General features: G+C 42.2%; 1 protein-coding gene across 4 annotated transcripts in view; it reads left to right on the forward strand.

Moving 5' to 3' along the window:
- tub (TUB bipartite transcription factor) overlaps positions 1 to 25023 on the forward strand; it is a 98144-nt gene extending 73121 nt beyond the window's left edge. For 2 of the 4 annotated variants that reach the window (XM_021607604.2, XM_021607605.2), the window contains exons 4-12: positions 4200 to 4337; positions 14332 to 14484; positions 15275 to 15396; positions 16561 to 16752; positions 17190 to 17302; positions 20714 to 20828; positions 21304 to 21402; positions 21521 to 21692; positions 22543 to 25023. In XM_021607604.2, coding sequence (XP_021463279.1) covers positions 4200 to 4337; positions 14332 to 14484; positions 15275 to 15396; positions 16561 to 16752; positions 17190 to 17302; positions 20714 to 20828; positions 21304 to 21402; positions 21521 to 21692; positions 22543 to 22676 — 1238 coding nt within the window. In that variant the 3' untranslated portion in view covers positions 22677 to 25023. The remainder of the gene's footprint in view (positions 1 to 4199; positions 4338 to 14331; positions 14485 to 15274; positions 15397 to 16560; positions 16753 to 17189; positions 17303 to 20713; positions 20829 to 21303; positions 21403 to 21520; positions 21693 to 22542) is intronic. The other 2 variants (XM_036980938.1, XM_021607606.2) reach the window with 2 other exon arrangements.
- The last annotated feature ends 467 nt before the right edge of the window (positions 25024 to 25490 follow it).

Consider the following 25490-nt stretch of genomic DNA (forward strand, 5'->3'; position numbering starts at 1 on the left):
TTTAGCTACAGTCTTAATCCCCAAATCAGAGTGACTGAGTCTGTGCTCCAGACCATGCATCCACACAGCACAGCCTGGATGGCTGGCTGCTGGAGAGGAAGACAATGCCAAACACAACATAAATCAGGCAATGGGTACAAAAAAATAACTGAAAATCCAAATATACCATTAACCACTATTAGGGCAACAATTAAGAAGATTAAAACCATTGGAACTGTGGTAAACTTGCCTGGTAGAGGAAATTTGTAGCTTGTCCCCACGCACAGTGAGGAAGATGGTTCGGGAGGCAGAAAAGTTCAAGGGTCACAGTTGGACAATTACAGAACTTGGTCGCATATTGGGGTCTCCAAATCTACAATTAGATGCCACCTCCATGCCAATAGGCCATATGGAAGGGTTGCCATTAAAAATGCCTTGAGAGCAACCAGCAAATGCCTGGAGTTTGCTAAAGGCATTGACACTTGGATTGGATTTAGGTGCTATGGTCAGATGAGACGAAGATGGAGCTCTTCGGCCACACACAGTGGTATGCAGAAAATAACCTCCTACTTATTGTAAAATATGGTAGGGGATCTTTGATGTTATGGGGCTGTGACTTGAACCCCATTGAAAACCTGTGGTTTGAATTGAAGAGGGGAGTCCATAAACACAGACCGAAGGATATCAAGGATCTGGAAACATTCTGTATGGAGGAATGGTCTAAGATCCCTCCCAATGTGTTCTCCAATCTCATAAAACATTAAAGAAAGCTCAGTGCCATTATCCTCGCAAAGTATTGAAAACAGGTGGTGCCAATAATTTCGACGCCTGTCTTTTAAAGATTTTTTTTATTACTTGTTATACAAAATATTTTTCTCTGAGCTTTTTGTATTATTATTAAATAACTAATTTTGCATACAATAAATCTCAGTATTTGTATTTATTTCATACAGTATTTTTTCCTCATCTTTATAAAGGGTGCCAATCATTTTGGAGATGACTGTATATAAAAGCTTCAGAAACAGCTCAGTGCATATGAGTGGACTGACGTCAATACAAAGTATATGATTCATCTTCCTTCAGTGAGTGTACATCCTGATGAAAATATTCCCCTCTGACACTAGTCAAACAGACCCTGCTAGACACAGAAGACACGGAAGCTTTGAACTTCTCTGAATGTTTCCGGTTGCAATCTCAGCCACATCCTTCCAAAGATGTCAAAAAAGATGCCTTTGAGCTCATTCAGTACAGCAGCAAACATATGGAGAGAGTCCCTTGATTCATACCTTATGCTTAACAGCACACAGATGGCTCTACACTGTTAGTGAAGGAAGCATACGCACTGTTTGGTCTTGATAAAAATAGAATCCCCCTCTCTCTCTCCTGTCCTTATTTTTCACCATCCTTAGATTAACCCGTCTTTTCTCTCTTTTCTTGGCTCTATTTTAAGAATCAATTCAGCACTCACTAAGAGGGATTACGTGTTCTCTGTACCTTTCGTATTTCCATCTGATTAACCTTAAACTGTATGCATTTCCACATCTACAGTATATCCTTCAGATAATATCCAATAACGGTTAAGTTCAGTATTAAGTGGAAATGCTGTTTCATACAGTCCTATTCCAGCTTTTATTTACGTACCCTATCTGGATTAATTGAAAAATGATATTGCACTTATACTATAAGTGGTACTTTCTGGAATTTTCAAAGAAGTACTGTAGTATGTCGTTTCAAAGTATACCATGTGCAGTGGCAAGACAAAGTATGTGAACCCTTTGTAATTACCTGGATTTCAGCATAAATTGGTCATAACATTTGATCTGATCTCACAACCATAGACAAACAGTGTGCTTAAACTAATAACACACAAATTATTGTATTTTTCTTGTCTATATTGAATACATCATTTTAACTTTCACAGTGTAGGTTGGAAAAAGTATGTGAACCCCTAGGCTAATGACTTCTCCAAAAGCTAATTGGAGTCAGGAGTCAGCTAACCTTGAGTCCAATCAATGAGACGAGATTGGAGATGTTGGTTAGAGCTGCCCTGCCCTATAAAAAACACAACATTTGAGTTTGCTATTCACAAGAAGCATTGCCTGATGTGAACCATGCCTTGAACTAAAGAGACCTAAGATTAAGAATTGTTGACTTGTATAAAGCTGGAAATAGTTACAAAAGTATCTCTAAAAACCTTGATGTTCATCAGTCCACTGGAGAAAGTTCAGCACTGTTGCTACTCTCCCTAGGAGTGGCTGTCCTGCAAAGATGACTGCAAGAGCACAGCGCAGAATGCTCAATGAGGTTAAGAAGAATCCTAGTGTCAGCTAAAGATTTACAGAAATCTCTGGAACATGCTAACATCTTTGTTGACGAGTCTATGATCCGTTATACACTAAAAAAAGAATGATGTTCATGGGAGGACACCACAGAAGAAGCAACTGCTGTCCAAAAGAAATATTACTGCACATCTGGGGTTCACAAAAGGATGTTCCACAGCGCGACTAGCAAAATATTCTGTGGACAGATGAAACTAAAGTTGGGTTGTTTGGGAGAAACACACAACACTATGTGTGGAGAAAGGCACAGCACACCAACATCAAAACCTCATCCCCACTGTAAAGTATGGTGGCGGGAGCATCATGGTTTGTGGCTGCTTTGCTGCCTGGACAACTTGTTATCATCGACAGAAAAATGAACTCTCAAGTTTTATCAAGACATTTTGCAGGAGAATGTTAGGCTGTCTGTCCGCCAATTGAAGCTCAACCGAAGTTGGTTGATGCAACAGGACAACGACAAAAAACACAGAAGTAAATCAACAACAGAATGGCTTCAACAGAAGAAAATACGCCATCATCTGGATTGGCCCAGTCAGAGTCCTGACCTCAATCACTGATTTGAGATGCTGTGGCATGACCTCTAGAGAGCGGTTCACACCAGACATCCCAAAAATATTGCTGAACTGATATAGTTTTGTAAAGAGGAATGGTCCAAAATTACTCCTGACCGTTGTGCAGGTCTGATCCCTAACTACAGAAAATGTTTGGTTGAGGTTATTTCGGCAAAAAGGAGGGTCAACCAGTTATTAAATCCAAGGCTTCACATACTTTTCCCACCCTGCACTGTGAATGTTTATGTGGGGTGTTCAATAAAGACATGAAAACGTATAATTGTTTGTGTGTTATTAGTTTAAGCAGGCTGTGTTTGTCTATTGTTGTGGCTTAGATGAAGCTCAGATAACATTTTATGACAAATTTATGCAGAAATCCAGGTAATTCCAAATGGTTCACATACTTTTTGTTGACACTGTAAATAGCATGTTTCTTCTGCTATAAATCAGATTAGCATCCAGTAGATAAATCATAAAGCAGAAAAACCTGGAAAATAGTTGTATATTAATGACCGCCCCAAATATAGAGTGACATTGTTAACAGAATATTTTAGGTGGACTAAACTGATTAATTGAACCTAGTTCAGAAACTGACTTCAGGCTCATGCTTATCTGAAACAGAGTATGTAGGCCTACCAGTTGTTAGTTTCCATATATGCTAACAGTAACTTCAGGTCATGAATACAGGTCTCTCCATCTCTCTGCTCTGAGCTTTTCAAGCATTTGCTCTATTATTCCCCTTGAAGCTGTTTGGAATAATTGGAAGAGAAATGGGTTCCCCCAATGAGACTGTGAATGTCTCCGCGGTGACGGGTCTGGGCTCCGAATTTTTACGAGAATAGAGACACACCTACTGGATATTCACTGACACTCTGCAAAACAGAGGAGGCTGTATGGGAAATACTAAGGCAACCAAGCAGTTGATAGAATTAAGATAAACATGTTAGAATCAAAGTGCCAATTTCAAGGGACTGTAGCTACAGTATGCATTTGTTATCATCTAATCCTGGAACATGTTGTTGCTGGGAGGAGCGTGTGCTGTGCATTTGCAATTTTCACAGAGCTAGAACATTCATGACTTGTTTGACATGAGAGCGATAAACAGTGTTCTCTCCCAGGCAAGAAAAACGCCTCTGCTGTGTGTCTGCTTCATATAACCTTGCATAGTGTCCTCTGCTAACTCTGTCTTTACCTGTTCTTTCTCTTTCCCTATAGGCTAACCTTAACTGACAGTACCCTTCTGTTTAGTCTCTTACTTTTATCTTCATCATTTCCCCCCACCTGCCTGCTAACTCCTTCTGTCCACTGGCTCCTGCCGTGCCGTACGTAGTGCAAGAAGCTGAACATGAGGAGGTGAAGGTGGTAGCGGACAACCAGGCTCCTCGCTCAGCCAAAAAGGGCAAGGCATCGACCAGCTCCACCCCGCAGACAGGCAGCGGCAAGAAGGAGAGGAAGGGGAAGCACAAAGGTCAGGCTTGCTGCTGCTGCCTCCAGACAGACCGAGAGACAGACAGGCTACAGCAGCATGCATGGTCCTCTCTCTCTGTCTGTTGGTCAACTGTACAGCACGTCTCAGTCTGGCTCAGCTCTGTCTCCTACCGTGATGGAAATGAAACGATCCAATTGAAATCCTCAGGTTTTCAATGAGGATGAATTTTCATATTTTGTGCCAGAATGAAATGCACAATGTGAGAGTGTTGTGCAGAACAAGAGATACCACTTTGGTATCATGTAGAGTAAAACAGATTGCATGTGAAATTAGTTGCATGGCCACGTATTTGTCTCCCAATTGATCTCCTTTGATAGCTGTATTATATTGCTGTATTGTCTTAATGAGTTGAGCTCTAAAAAGTCCATGTTATTATGCCTCTTCCCCATGCTCCATCAGGTACCTGGCTGTATGCGTCTCATTCACACACTCATCCTTTCAAACCTCCTCAAGCTGGATTGGACTCAGTTCTGTTCATGTTTCGGTCTCTGGTGGCACATAGTGGCATTCTAAAGCTAATCAAGCTGCCCTTACAGAGAAGTGAAGCATGCACACAGGTGCTAAGTCTGTCCAAAATCTCATCTGAGTAATGATGTTAGAGAAGTCGGTCCTCTCTGCCTGCCAAATAAACACCTTAGTGGCTGCTGAAACGCTTCTTAGCCTTGATACAGACTTCATACGTAAGCAGCATGAATTGAAATGGAAGTGTGAAATTGTGCTCTCTCTCTCTCTCACTTTGATGTCTCTCTCAGCTTCTGAGCTTCAATAATCAAATCAGTATACTGTACAGTATACTGTATGTATTTTGGGCTCCTGAGTGGCGCAGCGGTCTAAGGCACTGCATCTCAGTGCTTGTGGCGTCACTACAGACACCCTGGTTCGATACCAGGCTGTACCAGAACCGGCCGTGATTGGGAGCCCCATAGTGCGGCACACAATTGGCCCAGCGTTATCCGAGTTTGACCGGTGTAGGCCGTCATTGTAAATAAGAATTTGTTCTTAACTGACTTGCCAAGTTAAATAAAAAAAATATTTTAAAAATAACATAAATTGCCAGTGGCTGTCTGAAATGCTTGTTCGATACGAGCCCTTCCCAACAATGCATATTTGTTGGGAAGTATATAAAATATATATATTAATACAAGATGAATAAGTGAACACAATAATGGGGCTAAACTCAGCAAAAAAAGAAATGTTCCTTTTTCAGGACCCTGTCTTTCAAAGATAATTAGTAAAAATCCAAATAACTTCACAGATCTTCATTGTAAAGGGTTTAAACACTGTTTCCCATGCTTGTTCAATGAACCATAAACAATTAATGGACATGCACCTGTGGATGGTCGTCATGACACTAACAGCTTACAGACGGTAGGCAATTTAAGGTCACAGTCACAGTTATGAAAACTTAGGACACTAAAGAGTTCTTTCTACTAACTCTGAAAAACACCAAAAGAAAGATGCCCAGGCTCCCTGCTCCTCTGTGTGAACATGCCTTAGGCATGCTGCAAGGAGGCATGAGGACTGCAGATGTGGCCAGGGCAGTAAATTGCAGTGTCTGTACTGTGAGACGCCTAGGACAGCGCTACAGGGAGACAGGATGGACAGCTGATCGTCCTCGCAGTGGCAGACCACGTGTAACAACCCCTGCACAGGATTGGTAATCCAAACATCACACCTGTGGGACAGGTACAGGATGGCAACAACAACTGCCTGAGTTACACCAGGAACGCAAAATCTCCCCATCAGTGCTCAGACTGTCTGCAATAGGATTGACTGAGGGCTTGTCGGCCTGATGTAAGGCAGGTCCTCATCAGACATCACCAGCAACAACGACGCTTTTGGGCACAAACCAACCGTCGCTAGACCAGACAGGACTGGCAGAAAAAGGCTCTTCACTGACGAGTCGCGGTCTTGTCTCACCAGGGGTGATGGTCGGATTCGCGTTTTTTTGTCGAAGGAATGAGCGTTACACCGAGGCCTGTACTCTGGAGCGGGATTGATTTGGAGGTGGAGGGTCCGTCATGGTCTGGGGCGGTGTGTGTCAGCATCATCGTACTGAGCTTGTTGTCATTGCAGGCAACCTCAACGCTGTTGCTTTACAGGGAAAACCTCCTCCTCCCTCATGTGGTACCCTTCCTGCAGGCTCATCCTGACATAACCCTCCAACATGACAATGCCACCAGCCAAACTGCTTGGTCTGTGCGTGATTTCCTGCAAGACAGGAATGTCAGTGTTCTGCCATGGCCAGCGAAGAGCCCGGATCTCAATCCCATTGAGCACGTCTGGGACTTGTTGGATCGGAGGGTGAGGGCTAGGGCTATTCCACTTGCTCAGTTTATGTCGCAGTTGTTGAATCTTGTTATGTTCATACAAATATTTACACATTTTAAGTTTGCTGAAAACAAACGTAGTTGACAGTGAGAGGACGTTTCTTTTTTTGCTGAATATATATATGGGGAGTACAAGTACCAGATCAATGTGCAGAGAGGTACGAGGTATTTTAAGTAGATATGTACATTAAGGCAGGATAAAGTGACTAGTCATCCGGATAGATGATGATGATGATAATAATAAGAGTAAAATAGAGAACAGAGTAGCAGCAACATGTGATGAGTGTAAAAGTGTGTGTATGTGTGTGGGTTTTGTGTGAGTGTGTCAGTGTAGTGTGTGAATATGGTGTGTATACAGTACATAGACGTGAGTGTGCATAGAGTGGCTATTTAGCAGTCTTATGGCTTGGGAGTAGAAGTTGTCTCGGAGCCTGTTGGTCTGAGAGCTGATGCTTTGGTACCATTAGCCATAGACTGTTCACTCTGCTACCATCTGGCAAAGGTATCTGGAGTCTTTGGCAATTTTTAGGGCTTTCCTCGGACACCGCCGGATATAGAGGTCCTTGATGGCAGAGAGCTCAGCCCTAGTGATGTACTGGGGTGTTCGCATCACCCTCTGCAGCGCTTCGCGGTCGAAGGCAGTGCATTTGCTATACCAAGCGGTGATGCAGCCAGTCAAGATGCTCTTGATGGTGCAACTATAGAACTCCTTGAAGATCTGAGGGCTCATACCAAATCTTTTCAGCTTCTTGAGTGGGAAGAGGCACTGTCATGCCCTCTTCACGGATGTGCGGGTGTGTGGACACCAAGGAAGTCCTTAGTGATGTGAAAGCCAAGGAACATGAAGCTCTCGACCTGCTACATTACAGCCTCGTCGATGTAGATGGGGGCGTGCTTTCCCCTCTGTCCTGTAGTTCATGATCAGCTCCTTGGTCTTACTGACGTTGAAGGAGAGGTTGTTGTCCTGGAACCATACTGCTAAGTCTGACCTCCCTGTAGGCTGTCTCATCGCCGTTGCTGATCAGGCCTACCACCTTTGTGTCGTCAGCGAACTTGATGATGGTGTTGGAGTCGTGCGTGGCCACGCAGTCGAGGGTGAACAGGGAGTATAGGAGGGGACTAAGTGCACACCCCTAAGGGGCCCCCGTGTTGAGGGTCGACGTGGCAGAGGTGTTGTTGCCTACCCACACCACCTGGGGCCAGCCCGTCAGGAATTCCAGGATCCAGTTGCAGATGGAGGTGTTTAGTCCCCGGGTGCCCAGCTTGGTGATGAGCTTGGAGGGGAATATGATGTTGAACGCTGAGCTGTAGTCGATGAACAGCATTCTCACATAGTTATTTTCCCTCTTGTCCAGGTAGGATGGGGCAGTGTGACGTGCAATTGAGATTGGAACCCTTTTTGCACTCTCCTTTGACTCATCACAACACTGCTGCTACTGTTTATCTATCCTGTTGCCTAGTCCCTTCATCCCTACCTATATGTACATTTACCTCAATTACCCTGTACTATTGCACATCGACTCAGTACTGGGATTTTCACACAAGTCTTAGTGTTGTATTCCTCGAAGTGTGCATAAAAGGCATTTAGCTCATTTGGGCATTCTGCATCACTGGGCATCTCACTGGGTTTCCCTTTGTAATACATTATCGTCTGTAAGCCCTGCCACGTACGACAAGCATCAAAGTCGGTGTAATAGGATTCCACCCTTCTCCTATATTGTCCTTTTGCATGTTCGATGTCTCGTCCAAGGTCATACCGGGCTTTCTTGTATGCGTCTATGTCTGTGTCCCATTCCTTGTAAGCGGTAGCTCTAACCTTTAGCCCTGTGTGGATATTGCCTGTAATCCATGGTTTTTGGTTTTGATATGTACCTATAGTCACTGTGGGGACGACGTCATCTATGCACTTATTGAGGAAGCCTGTGACCGATGTGGTAAACTCCTCAATGCTACCGGATGAAACCTACGTATTCCAGCCGGTACTAGCAAAACAGTCTTGTAGCCTCGCGTCTGCTTCATCAAACCACTTTTGTATTGAGCATGTCACTGGTACTTCCTGTTTGAGCTTTTGTTTGTAAAAAGGAAGCAGGAGAATAGAGTTGTGGTCAGATTTGCCGAAGTGAGGACAAGGGAGGGGCTTGTATGCGTTTCTGTGGGTAGAATAAAAGCGGTTTAGAGTTTTAGCGCGCCTTGTGTCGCAGAAGACGTGTTGATACAATTGAGGTAGAGCTAGTGTCTCCTCTTCACTGTTGACATTGGGACTGGTGTTTTGCGGGTACTATTTAGTAAAGCTGCCAGTTGAGGACTTGTGAGGCGTCTGTTTCTCAAACTAGACACTCTAATGTACTTGTCCTCTTGCTCAGTTGTGCACCGGGGCCTATTCTGTTCTGTTCTATTCTGGTTAGAGCCAGTTTCCACTGTTCTGTGAAGGGAGTAGCATTGGACAAGATCTTCAGTGTCTTGGCAATTTCTCGCATGGAATAGCCTTCATTTCTCAGAACAAGAATAGACTGATGAGTTTCAGAAGAAAGGGCTTTGTTTCTGGCCATTTTGAGCCTGTAATTGAACCCACAAATGTTGATGCTCCAGATACTCAACTAGTCTAAAGCTAGTCTACTCAACTGGGCTGCTTCTTTAATCAGTACAACAGTTTTCAGCTGTGCAAACATAATTGCCAAAGGGTTTTCTAATGATCAATTAGCGTTTTAAAATGATCAAATTGGATTAGCTAACACAATGTGCCATTAGAACACAGGAGTGATGGTTGCTGATAATGGGCCTCTGTACCCCTATGTAGATATTCCATAATAAATCTGCTGTTTCCAGCTACAATAGTCATTTACAACATTAACAATGTCTACACTGTATTTCTGATCAATTTGACGTTATTTAAAAAATAACACAATGTGCTTTTCTTTCAAAAACAAGGACATTTCTAAGTGACCCCAAATTTTTGAATGGTAGTGTAGGTAACATGGCTGTTTGTCATCTCAGGATGCTTTTGTAGTCCTTACTCATCTGTTCAATGTTATTGTTTTGTCCTCCAATGTGATTCACTCAGGGTTAGTGATTATTCAGACCAGAGTCACGACGTCATTCAACACCGATATGGCCCCTTTCTTCTTACGGAATGATGGCTTACCTCATCGCACACATACACACACTCCACTGCTCTCTGAGATGAGGGTTGGCTGCGTCGCTAACGTCACACTAACAAAAGGCTGCAATCTCCCTCTGAAAGCAGCAGTAATTATTGTGTAATCACAGTGTTAAAAAGACAGTCACTAATTCAGTTGGGAGCAATAAAACACTCTTTCAAAATGTGCGTTTTACCGGCCGTGATTTCATCTGGCTCATCTCATTTAATCACTTGTTGCACTGCAATGGTGATGAGACAGAAGCGGATGAGGAAAAACAGTATGTCAGTGGCTTTGAAGCAGTAATGACCAGGAGGCCTCATTTATAACCGTTGTGTAAATTTGACACTAAATATCTGTGCATCATTTCTGAAAAGGCTATCCTAGTCAAAAAAATCCCCCAGATCCAATTTAAAAAAAAACTATTATAATCCAATAGAGAATTATTTTGGAACCTACCCTATAGGATTTTATTCTATAAGTCCTATCGTAGAGGATTTTATGGGGTTCTAAAATATGATAGGGTTCAAAACGGGTTCTAAAATATGATCGTTTTTGGGGAGGGGGATTCCATCCTGTAGGATCCTATAAAATAGAATCCCATAGGAGTCCAATAGGAATGGTTCCAAAATCTGATAGGATTGAACCATATTGTGGTGGTGTGTTTATCACTGGTGTGAGTAGGCAAAGAGATGGACATTGTGCTCCGGAGAGAAAATGTTCTTCTTGTCTTTAATCTTGATTGCAGTTTAACATACAGTTGAAGTCAGAAGTTTACATACACCTTAGCCAAATACATTTAAACTCAGTTTTTCACAATTCCTGACATTTAATCCTAATAAAAAATTCCCTCTCTTAGGTCAGTTAGGATCACCACTTTATTTTAAGAATGTCTGAATAATAGTAGAGAGAATTATTTATTTCAGCTTTTATTTCTTTCATCACATTCCCAGTGGGTCAGAAGTTTACATACTAATTGAGGGTATTTGGTAGCATTACCTTTAAATTGTTTAACTTGGGTCAAACGTTTAGGGTAGCCTTCCACAAGCTTCCCACAATAAGTTGGGTGAATTTTAGCTCATTCCTCCTGACAGAGCTGGTGTAACTGAGTCAGGTTTGTAGGCCTCCTTGCTTGCACACACTTTCTATAGGATTGAGGTCAGGGCTTTGTGATGCCCACTCAAATACCTTGACTTTGTTGTCCTTAAGCCATTTTGCCACAACTTTGAAAGTATGCTTGATGCATGATGTCATTGTCCATTTGGAAGAACCATTTGTGGCCAAGCTTTAACTTCCTGACTGATGACTTGAGATGTTGCTTCAATATATCCACATAATTTTCCTACCTCATGATGCCATCTATTTTGTGAAGTGCTCCAGTCCCTCCTGCAGCAAAGCACCCCCACAACATGATGGTGCCACCCCTGTGCTTCACGATTGGGATGGTGTTCTTCAGCTTGCAGGCCTCCCCCTTTTTCCTCCAAACATAACGATGGTCATTATGGCCAAAAAGTTATGTTTTTGTTTCATCAGACCAGCGGACATTTCTCCAAAAAGTACGATCTTTGTCCCCATGTGCAGTTGCAAACCATAGTCTGGATTTTTTTATGGCGGTTTTGGAGCAGTGGCTTCTTCCTTGCTGAGCGGCCTTTCAGGTTATGTTGTTATAGGACTTGTTTTACTGTGGATATCGATAATTTTGTACCTGTTTCCTCCAGCATCTTCACAGGGTCCTTTACTGTTGTTTTGGGATTGATTTGTACTTTTCGCACCAAAGTACGTTTATTTCTAGGAGACAGAAAGTGTCTCCTTCCTGAGCGGTATTATGGCTGTTATGGTGTTCATACTTGTTTATACTAGCGTACTGTTGTTTGTACAGATGAACGTGGTACCTTCAGGCGTTTGGAAATTGCTCCCAATGATGGACCAGACTTGTGGAGGTCTACAGTGTTTTTTTTCTGAGGTCTTGGCTGATTTCTTCTGATTTTCCCATGATGTCAAGCAAAGAGGCACTGAGTTTGAAGGTATGCCTTGAAATACATCCTCAGGTACACCTCCAATTGACTCAAATGATGTCAATTAGCTCATCAGAAGCTTCTAAAGCCATGACATCATTTTCTGGAATTTTCCGAGCTGTTTAAAGGCACAGTCAATTTAGTGTATGTAAACTTCTGACCCACTGGAATTGTGATACAGTGAATTATAAGTGAAATAATCTGTCTGTAAACAATTGTTGGAAAAATGACTTGTGTCATGCACAAAGTAGATGTCCTAACTGACTTGCCAAAACTATAGTTTGTTAACAAGCCATTTGTGGAGTGGTTGAAAAACGAGTTTTAATGACTCCAACCTAAGTGTATGTGTAACGTTGGGAGAAAGAGAGGAGGACCAAGGTGCAGCGTGGTAAGTATTCATATTCTCTTTTAATGAAAACGAATACTCAAACAAAAATAACAAAACATGAGAACGAAATGAAAACAGTTCTGAACGGTGAAATACAAACACAGAACAGAAAATAAACACCCACGAAACACAAGCGGGAAAAGGCTACCTAAGTATGATTCTCAATCAGAGACAACTGCCTCTGATTGAGAACCATACCAGGCCAAACGCAAACACAACATAGAAAACAGAACATAGACAACCCACCCAACTCACACCCTGACCATACTAAAACAAAGACAAATCAAAGAAACTAAGGTCAGAACGTGACAGTATGTAAACTTCCGACTTCAACTGTAAATAATCAGGTTTCTGTGCCATATTTAGCTGTGAGACAAAGCTACATATTAGATTTTAGATTATTTGTGCTAATTTCCGGTACTAAGACCGTATCTGTTACTACATTAAAACAACCTCACGTTTCGACCACATGGAATTGAGGGTAATTACACATCCTTTTTACCTCAGATTAGACCGGGGGTCTTGGGACTTCGAATTCTACTATCATTTTCAAACTCAAATGGCAGACAATTTTTAAATGCTCTCTGTATGAAAGTCACTGGCCTCACACCAATCCATGTATTTATCACTCAAATAACAGCTAACCCTTGTTACTGTTGATATCCTATGGTGGGTCGTGATTTGTTGAAGTTAAATAACAAAGCAATTGATTTATTTCCTTCCTTGTTTCGGCATCCTCACAACCTCCATCCGACATTCTAGAATTTAGATGACCGTCCACAGCAAATTCTCTTCTAACCAGTGATATACAAATGATTCTCAGATTCAGTGTGGCCTTTGAATAGTGTCAGTTTAAACCGTGCATACACTCCAAACATTTGCCCCTGCTCTGTTGATTTCAAATTGATATCGATATGACTGATTAACAAAATAGTGTTATTTATCTTTCTGCTTTGGCGACCCACTTTCAAAAAAATGCTACAATCCTAATTGTAGCTGGCTTGTCTTCTACAAGTTGTCCTCTAACCAGTGATATACATATTATTCCCAGATTCCGTGTTTTTTTTAGTAAGGTTAGTTTGAACAGGACGTGTAACCCGACTCCCCCCTCTCATCCTACTGATTTCAACGTGATATCAATATGAGGGATTGACAAATAAGTGTTGCTTTTCTCTTTCTGTTTTGGCCACACCCTCAAAGCAAAATGCATCACTACAAAATGTAGCTGGTTGTCATCAGCAGGTTGACCTCTAACGAGTGATGTAAAAATGATTTCCAGTTTCCATGTGTTTTTTGAGTTGTGTTAGTTTCAACAGCGCACACAAACCTGATTTCTCCCCTAATCAATATGAGTGATTATTTGCCACTTGTCAAAACAACAGGGTGTTTGGTGCATATGCAGTTGATAAGGTGCTCGTTAAAATGAATAGAAGAAATATGACAAACATCTTATTCCCAGTTGCACAAAATACTTGGCCATTTTCCTGCTTGCAATAGCAATACTTCAACCACTCGAAACTGTGCGTACACATGGTCTAAAGTTTGCAGGAAGGTGACCACATTCTCATGTCAAGTTAACTTTTGTATGAAGACTGGCATACACATGTTTTGGGGTATATTTTGTACATACGCACAGTTTATAAATGAGGCCCCTGACCACTCCATTCGTGTGAAAGGATTAGTAATCTGGTGCGTGATTGGCTGAGTCAGTAGCTGACTGTAGCAGCAGGGACATCATGTTCTGCCCTGTTACGCAGGCTAATTGAATGGCAAAGAAGCAGCGGAAGTCTTAAGAGTCATGCCGAAAATATACCACATCAACCCACAAAGGCGTTCAAAGCTGAATTTTACTGCATGACCCCTATTACCCAGGCAAATGTCATCTACTAGACTCCATTTACTTATACTGTAGTTTGAGTTTTTTCCAACAGATTTCCATTCATTCTCCATGTCATGTTTGTATGCATGTAGGCATGTTATGTGTGAGTGTTGACACATAACAGTATGTTTGTGCATGATCTAATGCATGTGTGTTACTACTGTTACTGTACGACTATGGAGGTCTGACCCTGATGGGGCTGGTTGGGTGTGGTGGTGTGGCAGGACTCGATGGGCCGGCGTCCTTCCAGGAAGAGGGCCAGATCCAGATCATGACGGTGGGTCACTGGGCCGTGGAGGAGGGGAGTGAGGGAGATGCTGTGATCAGTGCTCAGCCACAGGGCAAGCAGGACCTGAGGGTCACCATGCTTAAGAAAGGTATCAATACATATAGGCCTATCCCTGGCCTCCAGCCTGATCTGTGTACATGTACAGTCCCTCTGTGGCTTCGATTGGTCTGAAACACAGGTCAGAGAGTGATTGGCACTTGTCCTCTCCAATCATGCAGTGATTGGTCTGAAATTATGAGATTGTGAGGACCTTGGATTTATTATACAGTAAGACCTGTTAAATACAGCTCTCCTTTCCCATGAGATCTTTGCCAACTCAACGATAACATCTAAGCCAACTAAACAGTAACATCATGCTTATTACATCATGAATAACACCTTACTGAAAATATCAACAGTACTCCACTTGTTTTGTCCCTCCTGGTAAATAGGTTTCCAGTTTCCACCACCTTTTGATAGCTGAAAACATACTGTACAGTGACAGATACGTCTTTCTTTAAAATTGTCATGGGCAACCAACCAATTCAGGAAGCAGCAGGTATGCTATGACCTGAGGCTTATGTTGTGATGCTTTTAGTGAGCACGCTACAGGTGTGTATTGGCAGCTTTTCATTGTTCTTTCCTGTTGGAGAGAGAGCCTTATACAGTTCAGACTCTGCCCAGAACACTACAATGCCTTTAGACTTACAGTAGTGTATCCAAACCTCTCCATGAACTGATGTTTCAGAACAGGCTTATGTGTCTATGTTCCTGTGTGTTGTATCTTTGTGTACAGTGCTTGGTGTATGGTGCAGCATGCATTTACAGTTCTGTTGTTATTCAAACAGCATTACTAGGAGCACGACAATGCCATTACATTATGTATTTTCTGTTTGAAGGTATTTCTAGTAGTATGAACTTTGACGAAGAGGAGGATGACGAAGATGAAGTCAGTTCCAGTTCCTCTCAGCTCAACAGTAACACACGGCCAGGCTCTGCCACCAGCAAGAAGTCCTGCAAGGTACACTATCTGATGCTCTGTGGTCATCTATTGATTCCTGACTCTTGGATGGAGCTTTTACTTTACACACAGTGTGCACTAATGCACCATCTATTTGCTTTGTTCCTCTGCTCAGCGGGGCTCAGCCATTAGTCCATTTGGGGAATGACGACAGAGCAGTTTTGTGTTTTGGGCTACATTATGCTCAACCTATTCCTCTTGTGTATCTTTATTATTGTCATTTGAACTGTAGTTTGTTGATGCACGGAAGCAGCCCAGACATCTTCTGATGTGAATAGTTTTACCTAATGGAAATGGGAGTTTTTTCCCTGGATCTCAGAACATAAGCAGTTTCATGAATCAATCTGAGAGGGGAAAGGGGAACTTTTGTATATCAAACTGCCTCTCCTAATCATGTCCTTGCTGAACTCTGTGGTAGCTGAATATAATATTCCTGTTGGAATGGCTTTTTATCATGCAGTTGACATACCCTGGCCCTTTGGCCCCCTGGCAGTTTTGAAATGCTATTTAAAATACCCCCCTGAAAAGACAAATGACAGTCCACAAAATGGCAGGCTACTAAGTCTTAGGTTAGCTTTGGTATTTCTGACTTGTCATCATCTGTCATATGCCGAAATAACTGCTGGTTATTATTTGTATGAATATTTTAAACCTGCAGGAAATGTGGTGTGAGAACAGGCTGTTTTTCTTTGCTGTTTCCTCTCCTGCCGTCTGACTCAGAGGTAGAGCTAGTCAGAGGAGGCGGTGGGCTGTGTAGTCTCCTGTGGTTCGAGGAGGTTGAGGGGAAGTGACTCCTTAGTGTACTGTGGGCTTTAGAGAGGCACCTGACATCAGGAGTGACATTAGAAGCTACCCTGAGCACCTGACCATGTCACCAAGCTGCTGAGACACAGTCTGTCTGTTACTATAAGTTTGGTTGTTAATCATGTCTCCTCGCTGCCTTGTCCTTCCATGTGGATCTAACCCCCTGTTGAAACCCAGATGGCGTCTACACAGCCTCATGGTTTTAAACACAACGTGCTAATGTAGTTTCAGTCCCCAATGGATGTTTTATAATAACCATTACCGTTTTATAATGGAAGGGAAGCAGAACAGCCGTAGGTCCGGTAATCTGATGTTTTGAACATGGTGTGGGCTGACGGGCTGTCTATCTCTGTCCCTCAGGAGGCAGCCTCAGCGTCCACCCCTCCCGTCAGTGAGCCGGCCATCGACGTGGATGACCTGGAAGAGTTCACCCTGAGACCAGCCCCTCAGGGGATCACGGTGAAGTGCAGGATCACCAGAGACAAGAAGGGCATGGACCGAGGCATGTACCCTACCTACTACCTCCACCTGGAGAGGGAGGATGGGAAGAAGGTGAGTGTGGAGCAGAAGGATAAATACTTATCACACTGACAGAACGCAAAGTGTGACCCTTTAGGGCAGGGCTGTTCAATGTCGGTCCTGGATGGCCAAAAAACGACTACTTTTCATCCTCTCCTTCTAATAAGGGACTGATTATAGACCTAGGACACCGGGTGGTGTTTCTGCCACCCAGGACCAGAATTGAACAGCACTGCTTTGGGGCCACCATCCATCCTGACAGTACTTGGCCTATGAACAAAAACTACACTATGAATTAACATGACCAATCATCTGTGACAGGCTGTGAAAGGAGTCCATGCTTTGATTGTTTAGTGGAGCTGGTTAGAGGAGGCTAATTTAGATGTTGCAGGCTCATGTCCCAGGGCTTATTGATGATGGTGTTGTTTCTGATGAAGTTGCTTTGCTAATTGGATTTGTTCTTGCCATAGGTGTTCCTGTTAGCTGGAAGGAAGAGAAAGAAGAGCAAAACATCTAATTACCTCATCTCCATCGATCCCACTGATCTGTCTCGAGGGGGGGAGAGTTTCATCGGGAAGCTGAGGTGAGTGAGTCTGCTGCTGTTTCTTCTAACCACTGGGCTGCAGCTGCCATTTTCACAATAAAGAGCCCATCGTTATGGGAAATCCAGATTACCTTCCAAGAAACTGTGGAAGATGGTTGTTTCTCTTTCAGACTGTAGGCCTATGGGCAGAGGTATTACAACAATGTAGAGTAGAGCAAGCTACTGAGTGCATGCTCATACTTATCTGTCAACTCCATGGCATTCTCTAACCTTAAATATGTTATGCAAGAAGGACGTTTGCCTTTTTGGAGTAGCTAAATGAATGTGCTGTTTGATATATGCTGTAATGAATTAGGGGATATGCAGGCCCACACCTGGCTGCTCTCTTCGAGAAGACAAAGTAATTGGATTCATTACTTCCGTTTGAGTGCTCATTGTTGGGATGAGGAAGCAACACCTGCGTGTTGGCGGCCAGGGTTGATTTAAAACAAGGACACAGAGACCCTGTGGGCACACTGGAGAGGGGAGAGGGGCACTGCTGCAGCCTACACACCCTGGCAGACACTTCCTAAAAGGATGTATGGGTGGGTCTGCACTGACTACGGTATGTCTACAGTGGCTTGCGAAAGTTTTCACCCCCCATGGCAATTTTCCTATCTTACTACCTGGAATTAAAATGGATTTTGGGAGGGTTTGTATCATTTGATTAAAAATCCTACAATGTGATTTTCTGGATTTCTTTTTCTTCTCATTTTGTCTGTCATAGTTGAAGTGTACCTATGATGAAAATTACAGGCCTCTCTCATCTTTTTAAGTGGGAGAACTTGCACAATTGGTGGCTGACTAAATACTTTTCTGCCCCACTATATCCTTTTGAGCCTGGTGAAGTTATTAATTACACTTTGGATTGTGTATCAATACACCCAGTCACTACAAAGATACATGCATTCTTCCTAACTCGGTTGCCGGACAAGAAGGAAACCGCACATGGATTTCACCATGAGGCCAATGGTGACTTTAAAACAGTTACAGAAATTAATGGTTGTGATAGAACTCAGGATGGATCAATAACATTGTAGTTACTCAACAATACTAACTTAAATGACAGAGTGAAAAGAAGGAAGCCTGTACAGAATAAAAATATTCCAAAACATGCATCCTGTTTGCAGTAAAGAACTAAAGTAAAACAAGAAAATTGGCAAAGAAATGTACATTATGTCCTGAATACAAAGCGTTATGTTTGGGGCAAGTCCAACACAGCACATCACTGAGTACCACTCTTCATACTTTCAAGCATGGTGGTGTCTGAATCATTTTATGGGTATGCTTGTTATTGACAAGGACTAGGGAGTTTTTGAGGATAAAAATATGTGGAATAGAGCTATGCTCAGGCAAAATCCTTTTACTCTGCTTTCCAACAGACACTGGGAGACAAATTCACCTTTCAGCAGGACAATAACCTAAAACACAAGGCCAAATATACACACGGAGTTACTTACCAAGACAACATTGAATGTTCCTGAGTGGCCAAGTTACAGTGTTGACTTAAATTGGGTTGAAATCTGTGGCAAGACTTGAAAATGGCTGTCTAGCAATGATTAACAACCAACTTTAGCTTGAAGATTTTTTTTTAATGTGTAAATATTGTATAATCCAGGTGTGCAAATCTCATAGACTTACCCAGAAAGACTCACAGCTGTAATCACTGCCAAAGGTGATTCTAACTAATTAGATATTTCTGTATTTTATTTGCAAAACATTTGCAAAAAAATCTGAAAACATTTTTACTTTGACATCAAATCAAATGTATTTATATAGCCCTTCGTACATCATACGAAGAAGAAACCTAGAGAAGAACCAGGCTATGAGGGGTGGCCAGTCCTCTTCTGGCTGTGCCGGGTGGAGATCATGGGGTATTGTGTGTAGATGGGTGAGAAAGAAAGATAAACAAAACAAAATATGGAGTGAGTAAAGGGGTATGAGTACATACTTTCTGTGACCAGATTTCACTGTGAGGGCTTCTGTCAAATTTAACATATTTGTTTTCTAATGAGCTCTTTTTATGCCCATTCAGGATCGTTCACACGCTCTTAAGACTTAGCCCCACCCATCTCTTTTCCCAGAAATTACATGTAAACTCAAGGCCAGCAATCCTCAGCATGGTTGACCCTCCATTATCTCAATCAATCATGGCTAGCAAGGAAGGATCCTGTCATTCTTATTTTTTTATTTTTTATTTAACCTTTATTTAACTAGGCAAGTCAGTTAAGAACAAATTCTATATAGCTCAGGGCTTTCTCCATAATAAATGTTTTTTATTCATATTTACGGCTCCCGTACAAGTTTTTGATTAAGGCACATGAAAGTTCACATGTTCAAAAGGCATTTGTGCAAAACAACTCAACAAATATATTAAAACGGCCCTGCTGTGAAGTAGGAACTTGCCTCAAATGCCCCCGATCCTGTAACCAGTCACATATTGTCTGGGCCTGCTTACTGTCTGTGTCAGTATAGAATAGTGCCGGGGCTCCAGGCTTTGATTTCCAGGAAGGCAGTGACATCAGGGCTCCTTAGAGATAGCATCAGCTCTGCCACAGCACAGTGGCTCCACAGAGAGAGCCCCCCAGGTAGTCTAATCAAACATGGCTTGGCCACGCGCTTCATTAATCTGGTGTACTGGCTGCTTCTGCTGGTCGATAGGCTACGCTCCCCTCCACGCCTTTCGTCCCTCTCGGTCCTCACGCCTCTATCATCACAGTAACACTTGACTGATGGAGAGCTGGATTGAGATGAGCAGCTGACCTTTCACCTGCCACTTGTGAGAGTCATGGACAGGCCGCATAAATGAGCTCCTGACTTTTCAATTGACCTTTAAGAGCCGTCCAATCCGCCATTAGGGGCTCCAGTTGTGATTGAGGTAAAGGGATTAACAGAGATATGAGCCATTATTCAACCTAGCTGTGCATACATCTCATCTAACCCTCTCCAACTGTTTATAGCCATACAATTATTTATTTTCACAGCTAATAACGAAATAATGCTGTTTTAAATCATAAATTAAATTTACAATGGCAATAGTATAAATACCACTATTGCATGTACTGTAAGATATCATAAATACTAATTGTAATTTGAAATAATGAGATGGTGACTTTTGAATGACTGGTAAACGGTTGAGTCATTAAAGACAATGATGATGATGATGATGTAAACCATTTACATTGATTGTGCATCATGGGCTGGATACAGATGTATTGTTTTCTTAAGGTTGATTAGCGTAGCCTTTTTCCTACTCATTGAGTCTGATGGTAGGATGGGCTCCAGGAGGTGGCTGATTAGAGATAATGGCCACTGCCTTCATCTGTCTCAATGGCTCCTTGTCCCTTTAGTATGGCATGGCATACTCTCCCAGTCCCTCTCTATCCTCAGTGTGTTTTCTCTTCTCTACAGGTCCAACCTCATGGGAACCAAGTTTACAGTGTATGACAGTGGACAGAACCCTGGGAAGACCACCTCCAGCCTAGAGGCTACTAACCTGCGGCAGGAGCTGGCAGCTGTCTGCTATGTGAGTCCTCCTGTTGTCTATTACCCAGATACAAACAGGAAAACATTGAGCTACTCTCAGGCCCATGGCTAATTAGCGTTGCCTTAGTCTGGGGGAGACATGGACGTGTCAGACACAAGTAAGAGAGGAGAGGCAAGCAAGGTCAAATACATACAGAGACCGCACACAGAGCACTACTCTCAGGCATTAGGACCAGCCCCCGTAGCCCCTTAATAACAGTGCCTTCATCTAGGGAGACATCAGTGTGTCAGACACAAATAATAGCAAATAAAAGATAAGAGGCAAACCTGGATGAATACATACAATATCGTGGGGTTAGTAGGCAAAGCCACAGAGCATTAGTGTTGGAACAGGGGGACACCTGGTGCTCACAATTTTAATGGCAACGGTTTTGACCTGATACATTATCAACAAGGACTCATACTGTGGTTGACAGACTGGACCATAATATAAGTCCACTATACTTATTTTTCAGGAAACCAATGTTTTAGGGTTCAAAGGACCTCGTAAAATGAGTGTCATCATTCCTGGAATGAACATGGACCATGAGAGAGTCGCCATCTGCCCACGGAATGTAAGTCAACACAAATATTCCTCAATGTAGGAAGAGTATGTTAGGGACTGGTAGTGTGGTTTCAGTTGGTTGCCTTGAGTAATGGTTTACCTGTCTGTGACTTATTCTCGCCACTCAGGACCATGAGTCTTTACTGGCGCGGTGGCAGAACAAGAGCACAGAGAGCGTGATCGAGCTTCACAACAAGACCCCCGTGTGGAACGACGACACACAGTCCTACGTTCTCAACTTCCACGGCAGAGTCACTCAGGCCTCAGTCAAGAATTTCCAGATCATCCACGACAATGACCGTGAGCTCTCCAGATTCTTACTGCCTCCATGTCATATACTTTCTGCATCCTATTCCCTACTGATGAAAAAGTGGTGCACTATATAGGGCAGAGATGGGAAACCGGCGGCGCGGCCCCCCTTTTGAAGGCCCTCTGATCAGTCGGGGTCTCAACTTACTGTTGCGAGTTAGAATAGTAGAATACACAAGGTGTCATTTTGAAATGTGGTTGTGCATCAGCAGTTTTTCTCTTCTGATGTCAGTCACTGACAGTCAGTCAATTAGTCCATGTCCCCAATTCTTTTTGGATTGCCAAGTTAGTTTTGCGGCCAGCTATTGAATTATCAGCTGGAGGGCCCGCATTGATTTTGTTAGTCAGTCTCACTCAAATATCATATTAAAAACTGCAAACATTTCTCTCCACCCTATGGCAAACTGTGTAGAATTGCATGAATGTAAAAATGATTTATTTTGTGGCCCCCAACCCCATCGAAATTGTCCATCCCTGAAATAGGGAATAGGGTGCCATTTGGTATGCAGACAAAGTACAGAGCACAGTGCAAAGATAGCAGCAGGCCTGCGAGCATTAACACACACACTAATCTCTCATGTTATCCTATATTTATGTCATTCTCTGAATCTGGCATACCGGTTTTTATTCTGCATATTTTGACTTATTCAAGAAACATCTTTTCACTCCCTTCTTTTAAAGTGATAGCACCTGCTTTAACATCTGCTAATCTGTGTACGCCAAATAAATCAAATAAACTTTTATTTGAGTAATGATTAGTTTATATTGTTTTACTTAACTAAAAACCCACATTTATCAAGTTATCACTTCTTCGTTTTCTGTTTCTTCCTCACCCCTTTAGCGGACTACATTGTGATGCAGTTTGGGCGGGTTGCGGAGGATGTATTCACCATGGACTATAACTACCCTATGTGTGCCCTCCAAGCCTTCGCCATTGCTCTCTCCAGCTTTGACAGCAAGCTGGCCTGTGAGTAGCAGCCACCCTCAGTCCTTTCCCTCCTGAGAAGCTACCTGCTCCAAACTGAAGGCCTACTCATGGGCCTCCATTAGTCCATCAGTCCCCTCACCAAGGGCTTCAGTTAATCCCGGGTCATCATGGGGACCCAACACTGTCCAAGAATCCCCCCTGGAATTTGCTTAAGCCGAGGATGGTGTGGAGGCACAAACTGTCTGCAAGTGTGTCTGTGAGTGTGTGTATGTGTTCTGGTGCTCCTTAGGAACCCTTCCAGTCTCTATTCTGGATAAGGATATGTCAATCAGTGGACAGGACAAGCACAAAGACTAATCCACTCTTGCATCTTAAGGCTCATTTTAATAGATCATGTTTTAAATTAAATATGTAACAATGAATCCTGTTACTTTATGTATCCGTTGTGGAATTCTAACATTTATTTCATCATTAATTACTTTTCAATTAATAACATTTATTGCAACAACAAAAAAACAAACAACTGTTCATCTTCATGTTGAATTGGTTGAAGGAGTTTCATCGTAGTAATTAACCCCCACATGCCATCTTTAACTTGTTCAATATTGGACTGGAAACCATTAGGTTACAAATTAGGAGCCATTCAAGATTGAAAACGTAATTCAAAAGATAAAGCTCCTAACAAATAACACTTTAACTTCATAACTGTCACTAATATTACTCATTTGAACATCACATTCACATCCATGTATGTGTTTATATTGTTATTTATGTATTTATACATATCCACGACACAGGTAACTGCCAAAATAAAGGAAACACCAACATAAAGCGTCTTAATAAGGGGTTGGGTCACCACGAGCTGCCAGAACAGCTTCAAAGCACCTTGATATAGATTCTACAAGAATCTGGAACTATACTGGAGGGATGCGACACCATTCTTCCACGAGAAATTCCATAGTTTTATGTTTTGTTTATGGTGATAGAAGACGCTGTCTCAGGCGCCGCTCCAGAATCTCCCATAAGGGTTCAATTGGGTTGAGATCTGGTGACTGAGAGACACACCCTTTTAAAACCCCCATGCTCCTTTGAGACCCCTCCTTCAGATAAACTGAGATCTCTTCTTCTAGCCATGGTAGCCAAAATAATGGGTAACTGGGCATTTTATACATGACCCTAAGAATGATGGGATGTTAATTGCTTAATTAACTGAGGAACCACACCTGTGTGGAAGCACCTGCTTTCAATATACTTTGTATCCCTAATTTACTCGTGCTTTCTTTATTCTGGCAGTTACCTGTATGTTGTTCTTAAGTGTGTCTATATCCTTAGTTTACACTCATTGAATCTTTGTTTTTGAGCTTGAAGCACACAACTTGATTGAAGGGAATATCTGTCATACCGACACATAGGATAAAAACAGATAGTTAATCAATTGGACATGAACAGACCAGGTCAAATCAAGGGCATGACACACAGTCTGTGCATCTTGTAAAACATCATATCACACGATCAAGTATGAGAATGTATAGGATGGTGCACTTTAACGACGTTTACAGTGTATGTGAAGTAGCTGTACATATTGTGCCTTTGGAGAAAAAAAATCTAATTTTATGCTTTATCAGATGTTCTTCTCTTTCTGGGACGGGACTTTGTAATGCACCTGACCTGTCTGAGCCTGGGTTTCTGCCTGCTTCCTCTCCCACCCTCTACTAGAAAAACACTTATTGAGGTGACGGGATTTGGTCCCTTTTCTATTTGGTTATATCTGATTGTAATTTTCAGATGATGAAGTCACTAAAGTTAGGGTGTTTTTAAATGCCCCTACTGTAAATTCTCAACTCCCTGAATAAAATATGATTTACTAATTTGTCCCCAGGAATCTTAATAAATTATATTCAGTAATATAATGTACAGAATCTTGTATTGGCACAAGACCATGGGCATTTTGATTAGCAGATGCACTCATATCTTCATCTGACATTATCAGATGAAGGTTATCAGTTCATACGTTATCAGAGACCAAACCCCTCAGATATGGCAAGGATAGTAGCAGGCCTGTGTGTATTAACACACATACTAATCTCTCATGTTATCCTATATTGAGTTTTGTTCTCCATATTTTTAGTTATTCAATTATCTTAAGTCACTTCTTTAAAAAAAATTTTTTTAGGGGGACTTTATTGAACAGAGAGGATGACAGTGGGGAAAGAAAGAGGTTGTGTCAAAGGGCAGTAGGCTGGATTCAAACCTATGCTGATAATGTAGAAATGTGCTGGAGGCTGCAACATTACCATTAGACCTGGCCACTCTCCACATTTTTTGAGGCAAAAACATTTCACAAAATATATGAAACTATTTTATATTTTATGGATATTAACTGTAAAATGAAGGCAAACAACAATCTCCGAGGCAGCTCAATGCAAGTTATGAAAAAGGGTATTTAGTCAACCATGATATTCCTGTTTCTTAGTGATGTGTTCTAACTCTTCTGAATTTTTAGGCAAACTGCTGAGATTCTTGCAGAAAAAATACTGTGCTTTTCATATCACGTTTCTTTGTGTCTAAGAAACAAGGCCCTTTCATTCTATGAGTGTGTATAGTACTGGTTCACTGTAATGTAAAATGTGTACATTGTTCAATATACAGTGTTTGTAAACACACAGTTCTGATTATGAAAAAAATAAAACTCCAATGAGTCAAACCTGTCATTAGTCAAACAAGTCACATGCACCCACAGCACTATGTATACTCTGACTGAACCCCTGAGATGTGTATGAAGTGATGATATGGTCATAGAAGGACAATAGACTGCTAGGACAGTGGACAGTGTCCGAGGACAGTGGTAGTACAGTGTATTC

This window comes from Oncorhynchus mykiss, chromosome 6, assembly GCF_013265735.2.
Source record: "Oncorhynchus mykiss isolate Arlee chromosome 6, USDA_OmykA_1.1, whole genome shotgun sequence".
In the NCBI taxonomy this organism is placed as follows: domain Eukaryota; kingdom Metazoa; phylum Chordata; class Actinopteri; order Salmoniformes; family Salmonidae; genus Oncorhynchus; species Oncorhynchus mykiss.